The sequence below is a fragment of the Parasteatoda tepidariorum genome, chromosome 4 (assembly GCF_982258835.1).
Source record: "Parasteatoda tepidariorum strain Cologne lab strain chromosome 4, Ptep-v5.0, whole genome shotgun sequence".
Classification (NCBI taxonomy): domain Eukaryota; kingdom Metazoa; phylum Arthropoda; class Arachnida; order Araneae; family Theridiidae; genus Parasteatoda; species Parasteatoda tepidariorum.
In genome coordinates this window covers 56,401,527-56,419,512 of record NC_141758.1, presented here as the reverse complement: position 1 = coordinate 56,419,512, position 17,986 = coordinate 56,401,527, and the positions used below count along the sequence as shown (strand labels likewise).

At 28.5% G+C, this 17,986-nt stretch overlaps 1 protein-coding gene across 5 annotated transcripts in view; it reads right to left on the bottom strand.

Moving 5' to 3' along the window:
• The window catches only part of LOC107440650 (uncharacterized), a 189,690-nt gene that overhangs the window by 23,043 nt on the left and 148,661 nt on the right, over positions 1 to 17,986 (bottom strand). For all 5 annotated transcript variants that reach the window (XM_087161162.1, XM_087161165.1, XM_087161163.1 and 2 more), the window contains 4 exons: positions 9,923 to 9,982; positions 5,309 to 5,552; positions 1,923 to 2,101; positions 519 to 712 (listed from right to left, as the gene is read on the bottom strand). In XM_087161162.1, coding sequence (XP_087017288.1) covers positions 519 to 712; positions 1,923 to 2,101; positions 5,309 to 5,552; positions 9,923 to 9,982 — 677 coding nt within the window. The remainder of the gene's footprint in view (positions 1 to 518; positions 713 to 1,922; positions 2,102 to 5,308; positions 5,553 to 9,922; positions 9,983 to 17,986) is intronic.

The window sequence follows — 17,986 nt, the reverse complement described above, 5'->3', positions numbered from 1 at the left end:
CCACGGTTAGTTCGACAAGGGGATTCTAACCCATGATCCGTCTGCCATTGAGGATATTTTATATCAGCTTTTCAATTATTTGAGAAACGTGTATATTAAAAAAATTAAAATTATTATTCCAAGTATGAGCTAATGTATGCCTGTGGTTACAATACTCAGCCTCTTAAAAATAAAATACACATTAAAAGTTTTGCTTTAAAATCCCATTTTAGTAAGCTTGAATTCAAATTTTTTTTCATCTGTAATTTTTATACTATAATTTTAATTTTATTCATTTTTTTCATATAAATTTATTTTTAAAGCCCCATAAAATCCAAACAACTTTTGCCCTTTCTTCCTTATGCTTTCATTTATTTAAGACCAGCATACATTTATATGAAAATTCAACAATCACAGCGACGTTCGCACGAAAGTCAACACAATTTACCTTTTGCTCAAAAATATAAGAAACTAATATTTCATGTTGCATAAAACATATAAATGTGTGTTTAAAATATTAAAAAGGAATGAAACACTACCTCTACATATGACCACAAGGATAATTGAAAATCTGTGAAAATGAGTTGAACGAATCCTATTTGCTCAAGATTTTGAATGATATATTCTGCGCTGTAGTCGCTAGGATATCCACCAGGGAAATTAGGAGATTTTATTACTCCAGAACTGTTAGATTCAAAGTAATCATAGCTTCCTTTGTAAATATAAATATTTTCTAAAAAGAGAGAGAGAAAAAAAGGAATATTTTTAGTGTTTTAAATATTTGTTTTTTTAATGTAAGATTTTAGGAAATGCGGTTTCTTGGTTTATAACAATGCAAAGAACGAATTTAAATTAAATGAATATTAATGAAGAAAGGGGAAAGTTTATTTGTAATAATTTTCTCGGAAACTGAATTTGAATAAAATAATTGACTAGAGTAAATAAACACTTTTATTTAGCTTTTTAAAATAAAAAAAAGCGTATTATTAAAATTAAAAAAGCAGCAAAAGCACAGAGGTTAGATATATATGGATATTCCATTATAACTAACTTTCATACGTATTTTCGAAATACTTGCTATATTTGCTGAAATCGAAGATAAAAAAAAATATACAAGGCGTAAAAATGTGTAGTTAAACGATTAAAAAAAATTCGAAACTTAATAAATCTCAACTGACGTTACTATGAACATCAAAGCCTTTCTGAGTACCGAAGGAAACTAATTAATAGTTAAGAATTTTCCACTTTTCATCCCTCTTTCCTCAGTTGTGATTCGACGGATTTCGAAAGCCTTTTTTTTGTACTTAATATAAATGAGCGACCTCTAAGGTGTTTATTTTTTTTGCTCCATTTTCGGCTAGAATTCTAAAAGTATATATTAAGAGAGCCCCTTGTAGAACACCTAGCATAAGCTTGAAACGTGACATTACGTATGAAAAAATTTTAAAATATCATATAAATTAATTTAATATGAACTAATTTGTAGTAATTTAAATAATTGATAATGCTAGGTAGCTAACATTTTCATTATAAAGTAATTTTTTTGTACAAAATCTACGTGTTATGTATCTATTCAAAGCTTTTATAATGTAAATTCTCATTAAAACCGTATGTAAAATAATATAAAACCCTATGTAGATCCTCTTCTACCTGAACTAGGTTTCTTTTCTAATAATTTAAAATTACTTACAAATAATATTCTCATACCTAATAATTTTTATCAGCAGGTATATATGTAGCTTAAACAAAACTATAAAAAATTTTAAATTTTAAATCTCAAATATTATATTGATAAATATCAACTAAAGTTTCTATTTTATATATTACTTTTTTTTATTAATTTTTAATAATTATTAAAGCTCCATTTTATGTTACTAGTTCTTATATTTAGAAAGAGAGTGAGAAAGAGTTAGTAATTTCAATAAAAAGTGTTTTATAAATACTTTTAGCAGAGAATTGCAGACTGAAAGCTTCTTCATATGAACCACTAAATAAAAAATCGACGGAGACAAGCTTCGTCTTAGACTCGTACACCAAATCTGTTGAACCGTTTCCTTTAGTTCCACAGTATTCACGACCAGATTTGCTGTACGCAGATTCTTTTATCCATAAAAAATCGCACCTGTAAAGAAAAATACAAAATTAGCACGTTAAAATGTTTTCTAAAATCACCGAACCGTTTTTAGTTCATAGAACTGAAGATACGTCCATTTTGTCACAACTTCAATCCGAATACATTTCATTTAAGTTTTTGAAACATTAAAAACACTATAAATATTATATATAGATAAGTTTTACAGTAGGGAACTGATTATCCGGAACGATCGGGACCATCGCTATTCCGGATAACTGATTTTTCCGGTTTTCTGAATCGCTACAAAAAGCCTTTCTTTTATTGTTAAGCCCAACTAAAAAAAAATAAATATTTGGAAATAATCTTAAAAAGAAGAAAAAATGATGAAGTAATACACTAATAATTATTTCCAAAATGATGGTAAGGTAAACATCTTTCAAAAAAGAAAGAAAAATCTTAAGAGGAAAAAAAAAATTTGTTTTAAAAATTGCGGGAAAATTTATCGAATTTCGATCCGGTTTTTTGGTTTTCCGGTTTTCTGATTTCCGGATAACGGGTTCTGTACTTACTGATTCCTATATTTCCAGCTTATATCACCGAAACATTTCAGAACGCAGGCACATATTTTTTGTTATGAGTTATAAGAAAATTAAAAATTTCTTGGAAACATGTATCAGGCATCTAGGCGGAGATTATACACATACCACAATAAAAACTTAAGAGGAAATTTCAAAATACAGTGCAAGACCATGAACAATGGAAATTTAAAAGAACTTGTAGAAAAAACCTACTTCATACCTAGACTGAAAATGAAAAATAATTTTTAAAAAATTGAATTTTTGATAAAATCTTAGATTGATTTGCTTAAGCGCTTAACGCTTTAGTGCAGATGGGACGGGACACCAATGTCTATTTTACAGTTTTTTTCTGGCTCTCTAATTGCAAGTAAAAATATATTTTGGTATTTTTTAATTATAAAAAAAGTGTAATAGTTTCTAAAAATCTGCCAGTTTATCGGAATTATATTTGTACTAAAATATAAAATCTAAAAAAAAAGCAGTTTGATTTTTTTCATTCATATTTGAAAATTTACCACTAATAGATGTGGTAAATTAAAAGAAATTTCAATTGTGAATTACAGTTTCTCTTAGATCTAAATAACTGAAATGCAATGCAATTCGAAAAATTATTGTTCTGAAATGAGTGGTGTTTGGAAGATTTTACCTTTAACGATACCGGTGTTCCATGCTGTATATCATAACCATAAATTAGAATGAAAAATGTATGAAAAATATGTTCAGATAATGTTCGTCTATGGGTTAACAGGAATCTGCAGTTCACATCCAACTCATGACTAACTTTAAATTCCGTTTTGCTCATATACTACCAAAATTGTTATTATTTTTTACTCCTCTATTCCAAATTACATAAATTTAGAGTATTTTTTAAATTTGAAAATCAAAAAGTTGCTATGTGCTGTACAAAAAATTGTAATGTTGTACAAAACGTTTAACAAAAGTTGCTAAATGTTATACAAAAAACATTTTAAAATTTTTCAAAGAATTCTTCTGTAGATGCTTGAAAATCATTAATTAAAAAAACTCACACCCGCAGTGGCTCAAGGGATGGAGTATTTGCCTTACAATGAGGTGAACCGGGTTCGAATCCCAGCAATGGTTTATCGATACGAATTCCGTACCCGGCTCTCACCGACCACGGTGCTGACGTATGGTAGACGGATCGGATCATGGGTTGGAATTCTCGTGCCGTCAGACTAACCATGGGAGGCTTTCGTGGTTTTTGTTTCCATATAACGCAAATGCTAATTAGTTCCAATAAAAAATTCTCCACGAAGACAAAATTTCCCACAATACTTCATCCTGGAGTTTCCTTGTCCAATATTTCTTCTGGTTTAAATTCAAAATTACAATACTACGGAGTTGAAAATTACTAGTCGCAAATTCAAAATTGGGTCGGCTGTTCAACGACGGTTATAAAATAAAGTAACCAAACCCACTTATTAACTGTAATAAATTCAAATTGATTATACAGAGAATAAATAAGAAACAATAATTGCAAATGTGGACCCAAACGAATAGTAGACAGTCGAGGAAGTTAAATCCCTTTTCAGACATACAGAAATAGGATTTAACTTCCTCCATGTCAATTAAAGGAGAATTATAAGTTTGAAATTTCCTGATTTATTCAGTAACTAATTAGTAATACTTTCGACTCATTTCTGTTTCAAATGTGTTCGGCTGAATATAGTTACTGAATTCGAAAATTTTAAAGTTGTAAGAAATTTTAAATCTTGAACTTTGAAAAACTTGGAACATTGAAAAAGTTTAAAAATATCTGCAGTCCAATACCAATAATTCCTCTGAGAACCGAACTCATACAAAAATGAACGTCTTGCCTTCTCACTAACTTCTTGAAGCAAAAAAAAAAAAAAAAAAAAAAAAAAACTGCCTCTATACTTGTTCATTACGTCATCATGACGTGTTGGATGCACAACAATATACATACCTTATAATTTTTAATTCTACAAGTGCAGTAAAACTTATTTCAATGAATAAAATAAAACAAAAACATTAAACAGTTACTTAATAAATAAGAACACATACAAGGTGTCCCAGTATTATTGGGACAGGACGAACATTAAGGGGAGTTAGTAGACATCACAAGGATTCAGAGTTGCATAGCAATCCATGATCGGAAACGTCAAGCGGAAGACAGGTACAAGAAACAGAGACGCAAGACTGAGATGATCTGAAATATTTTTGGTCAAACATATTACACGTGCTGTGTTAGATGATATGTGAAAATATCACAAAAGATGTACAAAGTTTCTAACATTGCTAGAGATGCGTGCTTTGCAACATCCGGCCGTGGATTGGCAGACTCATCTCGATTTTGTTGTATATCCCTCAGCAGCACAAACGATTCTTGTAACCTGATCTATTTCAGAATCCACAGATGTTACGTACATAGTACTTTCCAGTGCAACCCAAAGAAAAAAAATCCACGCTGCTTAAATCAGGAGAGCATGGTGGCCAGGGAACCGATCCATCTTGTGAACACCACCACCGAACGGCGAGCGAAGACGTTTCTAATTTTGAGTTGCTAAGCAATTCTGAATCCTTGTGATATTTCCTACTAGCCCTTAAAGTTTGTCCCAATAATCCTGGGGCATCCTGTAATAAATATGTTAATATAGAAAAAGTAAAATCGTTTATGAGTCTGAAGGTTACTAACCTGCAAGTTTTATCATTGGAACAGGTGGGAATATGGAGTTTTTGTATAGTGATTTCTAAATGACAGGATGGGCAGGTAATGAGTTCGACGCTGCATCTTTGAGGTATTTGAGGTTGGTTGTTGTTGGTAGTGGTGGTGACAGTCTCTGCCCCTTTCGACATGCTGGTTGCATTCTCAACACTGATGATCCCAGATTCTCCCACGTCAATGTAATACTTACGGCCATTCATCCATTTGCATAAATCTGCAATTACACAAAAAGTAAATTAAACTGAGTGAAAAATGGCATTAATTTAATTTAGTTCTTTTGTCAGGTAGCTAGAAAAAGGTTTTATATGTTTAATTAAGGTTAATCATCATCATCCTGGCGCTACAGCTTCCCTAGCTTCCTTTAAGATTTTGGGCCATTCTTTTCTGTTGGTCTCCCTTTTCTTGTAGTGGGTAATTTTGAGAGAATTTAGATCCTCTACAACAGGGGTGTCAAACTCGTGGCCAGAAAACCGACGCAAAGTAAAAATAAAGTTGAAATGTGATTTAGAAAGAAAACTAGCATATGAAATTATAATATATTTTATTTATAAACTATACGGATCATTTTATATTGTACGAGCGAAAATGTAAAATTGTAATTGGCTTGCGGCACCTGCCATTCCAGGGATACTGCATCGTATCAAAAATTTGCAGAAAAAATTTCAAATCTTAGAACAGAATTTGAAACAAGGTTTAAAGATTTTAATTCTTTGGAAGACAAATTTTGTTTGCTTTAGTCGATTTTCTCAATAAATATAGACTCAGTGCCCAGTAATATGCAAATGGAAGTGATTGAGATTCAATGCGACTCAAATTTGAAGGCAAAATTCATTGAAGTGGGTATGCCTGAATTTTACAAATATTTACTGGCAAGGTTTGAAAATACTCGCAAATTCGCATATGAAATTATTTCCATGTTTGGAAGTACTTATCAGTGCTAGCAATTATTTTCTGTTATGAATGGAATTAAATCTCCTGTTCGAAACCGTATTAATAACGCTCACGTTGGGTCAATTTTGAAAGTAGTCACGGCCAATAAAATTTCTCCCGAAATAGGCAAGATAGTAGCAGAGAAGAGATGTCAAGTATCATACAATAATTTAACTTTACATATGTTTATTAAAATGTATTATTCAAAATAAAAATATTTGTTCCTATGAACATTTATTTATTTATTTATTTTTTGCAGCCCACCTAAAGTTGTTTATTTGGCCCAAGTTAGCTTTTGAGTTTGATACCCCTGATCTACAACCTTCCTAGTTTTCGATCTAATTATTTTTTTTTTTGACATTTCTTTCAGAGTTCACTCGTAGAAAGTTTCCAAACCATTGGTATCTTTTTATTCTTAAATTTTGGAACAATTTCTTATTTCTCATATTTACCATGAGTCTTTTTAATTGTTCGAATCCCCCGATGCCTGTCTACACAAATTGCGCTAAAAATCTTCCTTAAAATTTTCCTCTCTCATATTCTTAGAAGATCAAAATTTTTTTTAGTTCAAGTCCATGCCTCAACAATATAATACGATTGGTCGAATTATCACTTTACAAATAAGAATTAAATTTATACTCATATAGCTATATCTTAACAATTGTTGTAAAGCATAATCAAATCCAGCAGCCATCTTAGCTCTAATTTCTAGCTTTATCTCCTTAGTTACGGTATCTAACAATCCCAGATATTTAAATTGTTTAATAAGGATTGAACTGCCTATGTGACAATATTTACTATAATGCAATTGAAACATAATTTGTGAGGAATAAAACTTCATTGACTTCTACAGAACTTCATAGTAAATTGTAACTTTACCATCGAACGAGTTAACGTACTGTAAAAAACGGATACCTGATTATCAAGAAACTTTCGTCGTTTTTGACGAAACCGTTTCCTGGGATATGTTCCGAGCAAAAGTTTCGTCAAAGTGACGAAATAACTATTCTCACTTCGTCAAGGAAACACATTTCGTCAAAATTAAAGAAATATTTCATCATTCTATTTTTTTTCCAAAAACTTTTTTTAGTGCCTAACGTAGCTAACTTTTTTAATAATCACTTTTACTTGGGCACCATATAGACGGCACGACACAACAAGTACCGATAGATAAAGTACACCCACGTCCGAAGAGGTCCGAAGAGAGGTTCGAACTCCTGATCTTCCAGGTACAAGACCAACTTCTTGACCCCCATACAAACGGGTCAGCATAATTCGTCAGTTTTTTCTCGATTGTCTAGTGTTAATTCTAGTAAAATATATCCCACAATGCACTACGAAGAGGTTTCGAATTCCGGAAGCATTTTCGTCACACATTTAAGAGTTCACGTCAAAAATCACGTGATTTCAAGACGAAATGATTCTCAAAATTAAAGAAATACTGCTTAAGGTTTGCTGAATCGTCAAAAGTGTGAGTTTTATTTCTGAGAGTGTGAGTTTTGGTTTGTAAATGTTTAACAGCGAATCTTTAAATTCAGATTTTAAAAAGGATATATTTTGAATCATTCGATAATGCCACAAGAAAAAAGAATCTTTCAAAGATAATTCTCTGAGATTAGCTACACCAGATTTTGCGAAGAATTGAAATACAAAATTGATCTAACATTTAAAATTTTAACTTTTTTAAGATAAATTACAATTTTAGTGGTATTGCAATACAAACTTAAACGAAAGTAAACTTAACAGCAACAAAACATTTTTCTACAAATGACTATTTTCAGTGATAAAAAATATGAAACAAAGCGCAATCAATTTGTAATATTAGCTTGTTTAAAACAAAGCACTATGTTTCCAACTATTTCAGCTTTATGAAAAGTTTCATAATAAGTTTTACTTTTCTATAAGGATTATATTACATTACTACAATAATAATATATAAATTCTTAAACTGCTTTTAAATCAAAAATTCTTTTTCAATATTACAATTTCCGAAACATAAAACTTTAAAGATATTGCTTTTCGGACGAAAAGAAAATAGTTTTTTTAAATTTATTTATATAAAAGCACACTAATCAAGAAACTTCGAAACTGTATCAAATTTTCGATAAATCTATCATTGCAAATGACATTTTTAAAAGTATATACAATTTGCTAACATTTTTAAAGTTTCTTGTTTATATAGTATGATTTTTAGTAAAAATTCCATTTAGAATTGATCTAAAATTATGATTCATTGATTTCTTAAAATTTTCTGAAATACTTTACTGAATACATACGGTGGATTGAGCAAAAATGGCAATGTTCTATTTAATTAACTTTTAATAAATTTAAGATATTATATTCTTAAATACTGTCAAAATATATATAATTAAAAAAAGTCTATTTACTTTTTTTGAAAATATTATGGAAATACACTTCATATTTAATGGTTTCTGACATTAACTTATTGGTGTTTCATTTCTTTTTTTCACATATATAACACTGACCAGAGCGGTCATTTTGACCGCAAACCAATTTTGCGAGGCGCTAAGTCTTAATATAATTATACCATCAGCTTAGTTGACTTTCGTGACTTTTCTTAACGTTTTGAGACATTCAAAAATACTTGTTTTCGTTCGTGATTTAAGAAATATCAAAAACTGAAAATGCCTCTTCCATTATTGTAGGTTAGTATATATATATATATATATATATATATATATATATATATATATATATATATATATATATATATATATATATATATATATATATATATACTAACCTACAATAATGGAAGAGGCATTTTCAGTTTTTGATATTTCTTAAATCACGAACGAAAACAAGTATTTTTGAATGTCTCAAAACGTTAAGAAAAGTCACGAGTCACAAGTATATATATATATATATATATATATATATATATATATATATATATATATATATAAAAAATTTTCCCAAATCAATTATTATAAAAGCATGACAATTATTCATTTAGCCATTTCTGCCAACATGAAAAAGATTTACGAAATAATGTAAATTAAAATAATATTTGTTTTACTCTATATTTATAATTACTTTATAATATTAATTAAAATTATATACATTAAATTAATAACATAATTTTCATGTTAGCAATTGCGTAATGTCTAAAGTATTTTAGACTAAGGATTTTTATAGTCAATGAAATACAAAGACTATTTTTCCCTAATAACTATAAATTTAACTTGAAAATAAAAAGTTTTTGTTATGTTTATAACATTTCTGAATTCATAATACTGAATAATAATATCTATTCAATAGATTTCAGATAGTTATAACATTCTTTGATTAAATAAAAAATGGAATTCTGGAATTATAACTTTAAAATTTTAGAGTATATGGAAATGCTTCGAATTGATTAACTATACATGAGGTTTTGCTGATTATTTGGAGAGAATATTTGCATTTCAACACTTAAAAAAAGAAATAAACTGGATTAAAATTAACTTTGATTTGGATTTTTAAGTAACTTTCCCAGTTTCAGAAAGGCAGAAAAAGTCACTGGAAATTACCATAAAGAGTGCAGCTGTGTATAACCATTATTAAATACATTATTAAACTGCATTCAAGTTATTTTTTACAAACTATTGATAAGAGATTTTTTTTTAATTAAAGGGAAAAAAAAGAAATTACCTCCATCCGGTAGACAGTTTCCCGCATAGATAACTAGTAGCAAACAACACAATTTCAAACCTAAAAGAGATATTTGCGTTTAAATTAATGTGATAAACAATAGAACAAAATACATTTTACAAAAAATGTATCTTGAAAAACAGAATTTTGCACCCATTGAAATGAATTGGAGACAAAATTTATGTTAGCCATATTATGCATTATATTATTTTTTATTTTCTAATTATCAATAAATGCATAAAACAAATATAAAAAAAACAACGCAACGCTTATTAAACAATTCTGTCTGATTACTTAGAAAATACTGTAATCAATTTTTACATATAAGCCGACTTAACTGTATAGGGATCAAGGAACCAGCCTTGCATCGGAAAGGTTCTGGGCTCAAATTGCGGGTAAGGCATGGATGTTCTCTCATTCTCTGTGCTATCTACCCTTACTGTGGGAGCAACGTTGGCCCACCTAATATGGTGCCCCTGAAAGAGCGGCCAACAAATCTGCCCTGTAAAATGACTGAATTGACGAAGTGTTAACACAGGTCAGCATTGGAATTTTTATATATATATATATATATATATATATATATATATATATATATATATATATATATATATATATATATATATATATATATATATATATATATATATATATATATATATATATATATATATATATATATATATATATATATATATATAACATTTACCAAGTATTTATATGTTATAATTTCAAGAATAGCCTTGTTTTTAAATATTTGTATGGCTTATAAATTCATTAAGAACATTAAAAAATAACCAAAATTAAGTGTTCATTCACTGGTGAGAGTTGTTCCTTCACTTGGTCTTCTTACTACTTGTTATTTGAACCTCCAAAACTTTAAAACAATATTATGTAAGCTCTCTGCAATTTTTTTTACATAATTTGTAATTAGTAACAAATATGTTGACACTGTCATTTAACTAAAATTAGGAATTTTGAAATTAATAAGATTTTTTAAAAGGCAAGGGAAGCTTAAGTGTTCCTTCACTTGTTAGTTTACCCTATATTATTCTCACTATAAAATATTATAATATACTTCTAGAAATAAATTGCTTCAAATATAAAATTTTCAAGAGAATTCTTCAGAAATGAAAATATGCCCTACCTTTCAAAATAAAAAAAATGTACAAATATTTCAAGTCTAGTTCCTATTTATTAAAAAAAGGAAATATATGCTACACGTTTTTATATTTGAACCTTAAGAGTTAGAGCTTTTAGAAAGAATGTTGCATTTTAAGAAAACAATTTTTATATATAATAACGAAATTTGAAAGAATAATGTAAGAATTTCCTAAAGTAAATTGAAAGCTTAAAATAGAAAATCTGTTATCGATTCTTTGTAAACTTATTTGCTCTGAATCGAAACACTGCTGTATAGTAAACTATGTTAAGTATTTGGTTAAAAAAAACTATATTGATCTATATTTAGAACAAAGGAAAATTTTCACCCCCCCCCCCGTATTCGATTTTGGTTAAATGCTCTTTTATAAAATTTATATATAACGTTTACACTGTGAAATATCTTTTTGTTTTCTTTTGCAAATTTCTAACGGATATTAGGCACTTTCGTACCACTGATTTCAAATCTGTAATCAATTTCTTTCTCAAAGTTACAGATTTTTTAAATAACATTTTCGTCTCTTTTTTTTATTGATGTGTACAAGTTTAAAAATATTATGTATGGCAAGGGGTCGCATAAATGTTGCGACAAATTTCTGGGAGAGTTTGAGCACAACAACAGGATTAAAATTGAATAGGAACTCGTGTCCCGAACTGTTGTCATACGCCACTAAGGGCGCTTTCCTATTATGAATTGCTTCTTCGTGAGCCTCTAAGCTGGGCCTAATAAAGAAGTACTCCTAGAAGAGTACGATAAACATTATTGGACATTTGAAATTGCACATTTCATTTTTAAACTTGTACATTTCGACAAAAAATACACTAAAATGATATATATTTTTTTTTTTAATTGTAGCTTTAGGAGCAAAATCAATTTGAAGATTTGATATCCTAACACTCTAATTAGGCAGGATCAAGTACTTGAATCGATGAAACAAAGCATTTGTTCCCCAGTGTTATTTTCAAATAGCTTTTATTCTCAGAAGTACTTTTGACTTATTGCTTGATTAGGTTTTTGATCTGCAGTATTTTATAGAAAAAAAATATTTAAAAAGTGCTCTTTAAAAAAAGAAATAATTTTTTATAATTTGTTTATTTTTATTGTTTTTTAATTTAAATTTCTAGAATTTGTTTTTTAAAGAACTAGGATTTTTTTAAAATAAGAAATAGGTGTTTAAGATCAGAACCACCAATTAAAAAAAAAATCTGAAAAAAGAAATGTTAAAATTTAAAAAAAAAAACGAAATAATTTATTTGATAATAGAATCGCTTAACTTTTTTTAAAAAATAATTTAATAATGTAAAAGAATCTTGCTGAGTTACGATTTTTAAAGTATCGATATCGCGTCTTTTTTCAAGCTAGAATTCGTGACCCTACTGACGGTTCTATAATCTATAAGTATTCTAAAAATATTTATAAATGGCGGTCTTTACGAAACACCCAGTACAAGAAATGAGCCTTTTTGCATAATTTGTAAAAATGGTTCAAGTTTTGCAGGTTTTATTTATATGAATTTTCTTTTTTAATTCGCGATCGCAACGAACTATAGGGGGCGTTGTTGTATGAGACTAATACCTGCGATTTCTATATGAACAGTCATTCAGTTACTCTAGAGACGTCGTTAATGTAGCACGTAGCATTGCAACGTTCCTTCTTTATTGTGGCTAATTAAATTTAAAAAAGAAAAATGCTTGATATTCTTTCTTATGCAAACGAAAACAAAATGGTATCACTTTTTATTAGAGAAGGAAAATCCAAAACACATCGGAAAAATATTTGTACATTAACAGAAAAAAATATGTATATTCTTATAAGAGTTAAAACCTAATGCCCGAGAAATAGTTTTACTAAATTTAATGATATAACATGAAAGGCCCATTTAAACTTTACATTCTATAGTTTTAAGAATCATATTACTTCAAAAACTAAAATGAACAGAAAGTATACATAAACCTCATAATTTTATGAAATTTAATTTTGTAAAGAAAGTTTTTTGACAACAATTTTTATCAAAAAATTTCAAGTTTCAATAAAAAACATTATTTAGAAACTAAGAAACGTAAAATAAAGAATGCTGACGAAACAAAAAAAAAAACAATTCTTTTTTGTCGCCATTTTTAGTGCTACGAAAATTCGTCTTTGGGATTTGCCAAAAACAAAACAAGATGCAATTTGTTTTTTTTTAGGAGGGAAATATTTAACCGAAAAAACGAAAATTTACCAATTCCCACAACATAAAACTTTATCTTGGTAAACGTACGTTTTGGAAATGTTATTACATTTGGAATCTTATTTATCAGAGTTCATATGGCGATATGATTGTTTTGAATCTATGCTAAACTCTATATCTGCTCATTTTCCACCGAAATCCGATTGACTATTTTGATTTATTATGAATTGTCGCAAAAATTTTAAGTATAGATTAGCGGCACTTAAAAACCGCCAAATCTGTAGGGCGGTGGCGTTAATACGTAAGTACCGAATTTTTACTCCATACTCTTCTGAATCATATTACTTCAAACATTGGAATATACAAGAAGTATACATAAACACATAATGTTATACCATTTAATTTTTCAAAAAAAGTATTTTGAGAACAATTTTTATCAAAAAATTATAAACTAAAAAACGGAAAATAAAGAATTCTTAGGATGAAAAAACGATTTTAAGAATTCTTTACATTGAAATAAAAACTTTCATATTGTTTCTTTTTTTTTATTCTTATAGTTCTTTATTAGACGTAAAAAACCATTCTGTAGAGAACCATCATCAAATGAAAAAAAAATATTTACAAGCAAATTTTTTATTGTAAAAATCATTGCACTTACCTGATTTATAATTCCCGGAGAATTCCAAAATGATAAGTTCCTTGTTTGAAAACTTTATTCTCAAATAATAGATACATAGTTTATCCCTTCATTACTTTTAGATAACATACTACACAGCAAAATTTTATAATTGATATTAATTTGAATATGTAGCTAAAAACAGAATAGCTGAATTCTAGTTGAACTTATTCTTTCAAAACTAAAAAATACTTACCAAGAAAACGATTAAAATTAATTAAGAATCAGCACAAATGGCTCTATTTCAAGTAACTTGGATAATTTTTTATTGTTGTTTTCCGAATTATATGGATACAGAAATATATACTATTCTATAACGAAGAAGAATATGCTATAACTATTACAATTCTGTATGTTCTGAATTCATATTTATTCACTGGAATGACGAAAGCAATGTTGACTTCACTTTAATTCGTAATGAATTGAAGACAGAAGAAATGCATTTTACCTTAATACACACATCTGTAACAGTATCCGAAATCGGAAGTCATCAGTTGCAAGTTTGTTGATAATAGAAATTAAAAATTATTGAGGAATTTTTCTTCAAATGTTTGGCGTGTTCTGTTCCTGAAAGATTTACTAATATTCTGGAGATTTTTTTCAAGTTCTTCGGCCTTTTCCTAAGGGAAATTTTGTTTCTTATTTGCTGCTAAAAATGGCGTCTGATTCTGTCAATGATTTCGATGGAACTAAATGAAAACGTGATAAATTAATGTCTGATATTTACAGGCTCCCGCTAGACGGCGTACTCGAGCGTTGCGATCGCGAATTTTAAGAATAAGAAGAAATAAAATTTCAAATAATGAAAAATTGCGAATGACGCTTTAATGGAAATTTTTAAAGCTAATTTCTTTCTTTTGAATTCTTTATAGCTTTGCTAATTTGCTTTTAAAAATCTTTTTTTTTACACGTTTTTATTAGCATTTGAATACTTTCTGCTGGTCATGTATGATTTATATCCTTTATTTGTCCCTAATTGATCGCATGCCGCGAATAGGATTTATTACAGATAAAATTATTATTATAATTTTTTTTTAAATTTGTGGAGCATTTCCATTCATTCTATGAATAATTCTGAAATGGAAAAAGTCGTTTTCAAGAAATTGTCTGATTTGCATAAAATGTAAAAGACAAGCATTAAATCATTGGAAAGAAAAATTTAAAAGCAAAATAAAATTAAAATAAATAAGAGTAAAATAAAAATCAATATAATCGTTTGCATTTTCCGAAAAACATCGTCTGCATTCATTTAAAAATGTTTATTTATAAAAAAAATCTTTCTCATGGAAGTGATTAAGAGTTTTTTTTTAAATAATAAAACGAGGAAAAGAAATAACGAGACAGTTCTACTCCTTGGTAAATCTGAAACTGATTGGCATGTTGTTAGCGGAGGAAAAGTGCATAAACAAATAAAAATCAACTTCAGCAGGTAATATTGTTTGTAACAATTTATTAGGAGTATGTTAATTTTTGAAAAAAAGAGATAAATATAAAAAAGTGTCACTGAACTTGACAAGGTACACAAATCCTTCGAGTTTTATTATGGAAGGTGTTAAATGTTTTCCAGTTGTCGACGTACAAGGAGCCAATAAATAAAGCTAGAGAAAATTAAAGTCTCAATGTTTACTGAGTTTTTAGCGTGCGATTAAATTGTTACCTTCATAGACAGTTATTTATTTGTTTAGCTTTTTTAGTTTTTTACAACATAATAAACGAGCTATGAAAATCTTACATTTTCAGTGTTAAGAGTGAGCAAGAGAATTAAATAATTCTGTAAAAAACGCATATATTCCTTCAGAACCAGAGTAGCATTTTCTGGAGATGCATTTCTAGAGAAGCATTTCCCATAGAACCAGACAATTTTTCGTAGTAATATTAATTACATCAAAGGTTTAAATTTTTCGAAACTATAATGCTTTGGCAAATCCAATGGAATGAAATAGAAATGTACCGGTTCCTAAAATTTTGCCTGAACCGGATACTCAGTACCCGGGGAAAATTGAATCTTCTAACCCATCCATTCCGGCTACTAGGCAAGCATTTTTGTTATCCGGCCTATTCCGGCCACCCGATAAAATTTGAATTTATTACCCGGTTGGACATTATAACATTTGTGCAAATAATATAAAAATCGTACATTTTTCTATCGGACTAATATTTTACAAGATCTATTTTTAAGAAACTTTATTGTGCGTCTATCTAAATAAAAACTTGATTTAATTTTTTAATTTTTTTAAACTGATAAATTAATTTTAATAAATTAAATAAATTTTTAATGGCAATTTGGGATGCTTGGATACAGTTGTAGAATGGCTAACGAAAATTTTGCTATGAAGTCAAGAGGAATTAGCGGACTTAATTTCTTTAATAATTTAGTTAAGGGGATAGTCGGTAAGGCATATATCAATAATGCTAAAACTGACCTTTTCGATGTACATTTTCTAAGAAACTACTCATATCGCTTTGAAATTTTTGGGGGATATTTGAGATTATATTAGTCGCGTGCTGTGATAATGTTTTAGCGTTAACAGCAATGCCTTTTGAGTTATGAATGATTTTTGCTGAAAAATGATGAAACTTTTTAAAAAGTTTTCAAGTTCTCAGTTAAAATTTTCAACAGCATTTATAAATGTAGCTTCTACTTAACTAAGATATTTCATGAATATTTTAATGAAATGACAGTATTTTAGCTGAAAAAGGTTTTAACTATCAAAGTTTAATTTTTGATCAACCGATAACTATAACATGATTTATGTTCAATGAGATCTACCATTAGTACACTGTAGATTATTCGCTGAGAAATTTTATACAAAAACCAATGTTAAACAGGAAAACTCATATAGCTGTTTTGTTACGATTCTATCTCCGTACCATAGCAATTCTGAATCCCCAAAAGATAAAGTAACTCCTGGATTAAGTAACAAATACAAATACAGGGAAAATTTGTTTTCTTGCAAAACTTTTTGGGAAACAAATGCATGTTTACGCTCCTCGGGGAAAAACCTCGAAAACTTTCAATGGTTAGCCTGGCGGTCAGATAATTTTAACTTGGTTGTTTGGAATTAAATTTATTGTGCTAAAGAGTAAGAAAGACGCTTTCTTGTAAAAATTTAGTTTAAATTTACGGATAGCAAATTTTAATCCTAAATGCTTTTTTTCAATCTAAACGGAAATAAAATTATGTTGAAAATATAAAAAAAAATTCTAAATGAATTTTTGATAGAGTTATGTAAAAAAAAAAAGAAATTATTATTTTTGTTTTTAAAAGAAAACTACATTCAAAAAATGCATTTATCAATTTTCGTTTAAGCAATTGGCTTGGATTAAACACGTATTCTATTAACTCTGAAATTAATATTCGACGATGTCAAAATTAGCAATAGTATTGGAATAATTAATGTATCATTTGTTAGGAAAATATGGTACTTTTCCATTTCACCGGAGCAAATAAATTCAGTTATTAACCACAGACCTTACCAAAAATAAATAAATAAATAAAAAACCGTTGAATTTACTTACACTCAGCGCCTTTATATTGGCGAATTTATCGCTTGTGGTGGCGAAATGAAAGATACCGAAAATATTTATACTTCTTAATACTGCTTTCCTGTACTTTACTTACTATTCAGTTATCCTATGTTTACTACTGTTTACTGTTGTCCATTGTACTTTAAGAAGATGGCAATAATACAAACCCAAATAATAAAAACATATGCATTAAATCAGCTGCCAACTTTCTACGATTTTAGGGAAAATTTCTTCTAGGTAATATTCTTCTAAGTAAATTTCTACTACGATTTATGGAAAAATTTCTTCTATGTTTATGTTTTAATGTACGATTTTGTGTTTCCTGAAGTTGGCTTAAAGTTATTTCCTACACTACTGCACGTAAATAATTCAAAAGTTCATATGAAAAGTCACTTGGTTCATACTTCTCTTCGCCTCTTCTTGTAGTAGCCTCCAACTTTCATAAAAATGTTTAATAGCATTTAAATTTAACACAATTATTTTAATCTTTTTGGATGAACAATAAGAACCAGTTTACAATAAGAAAGA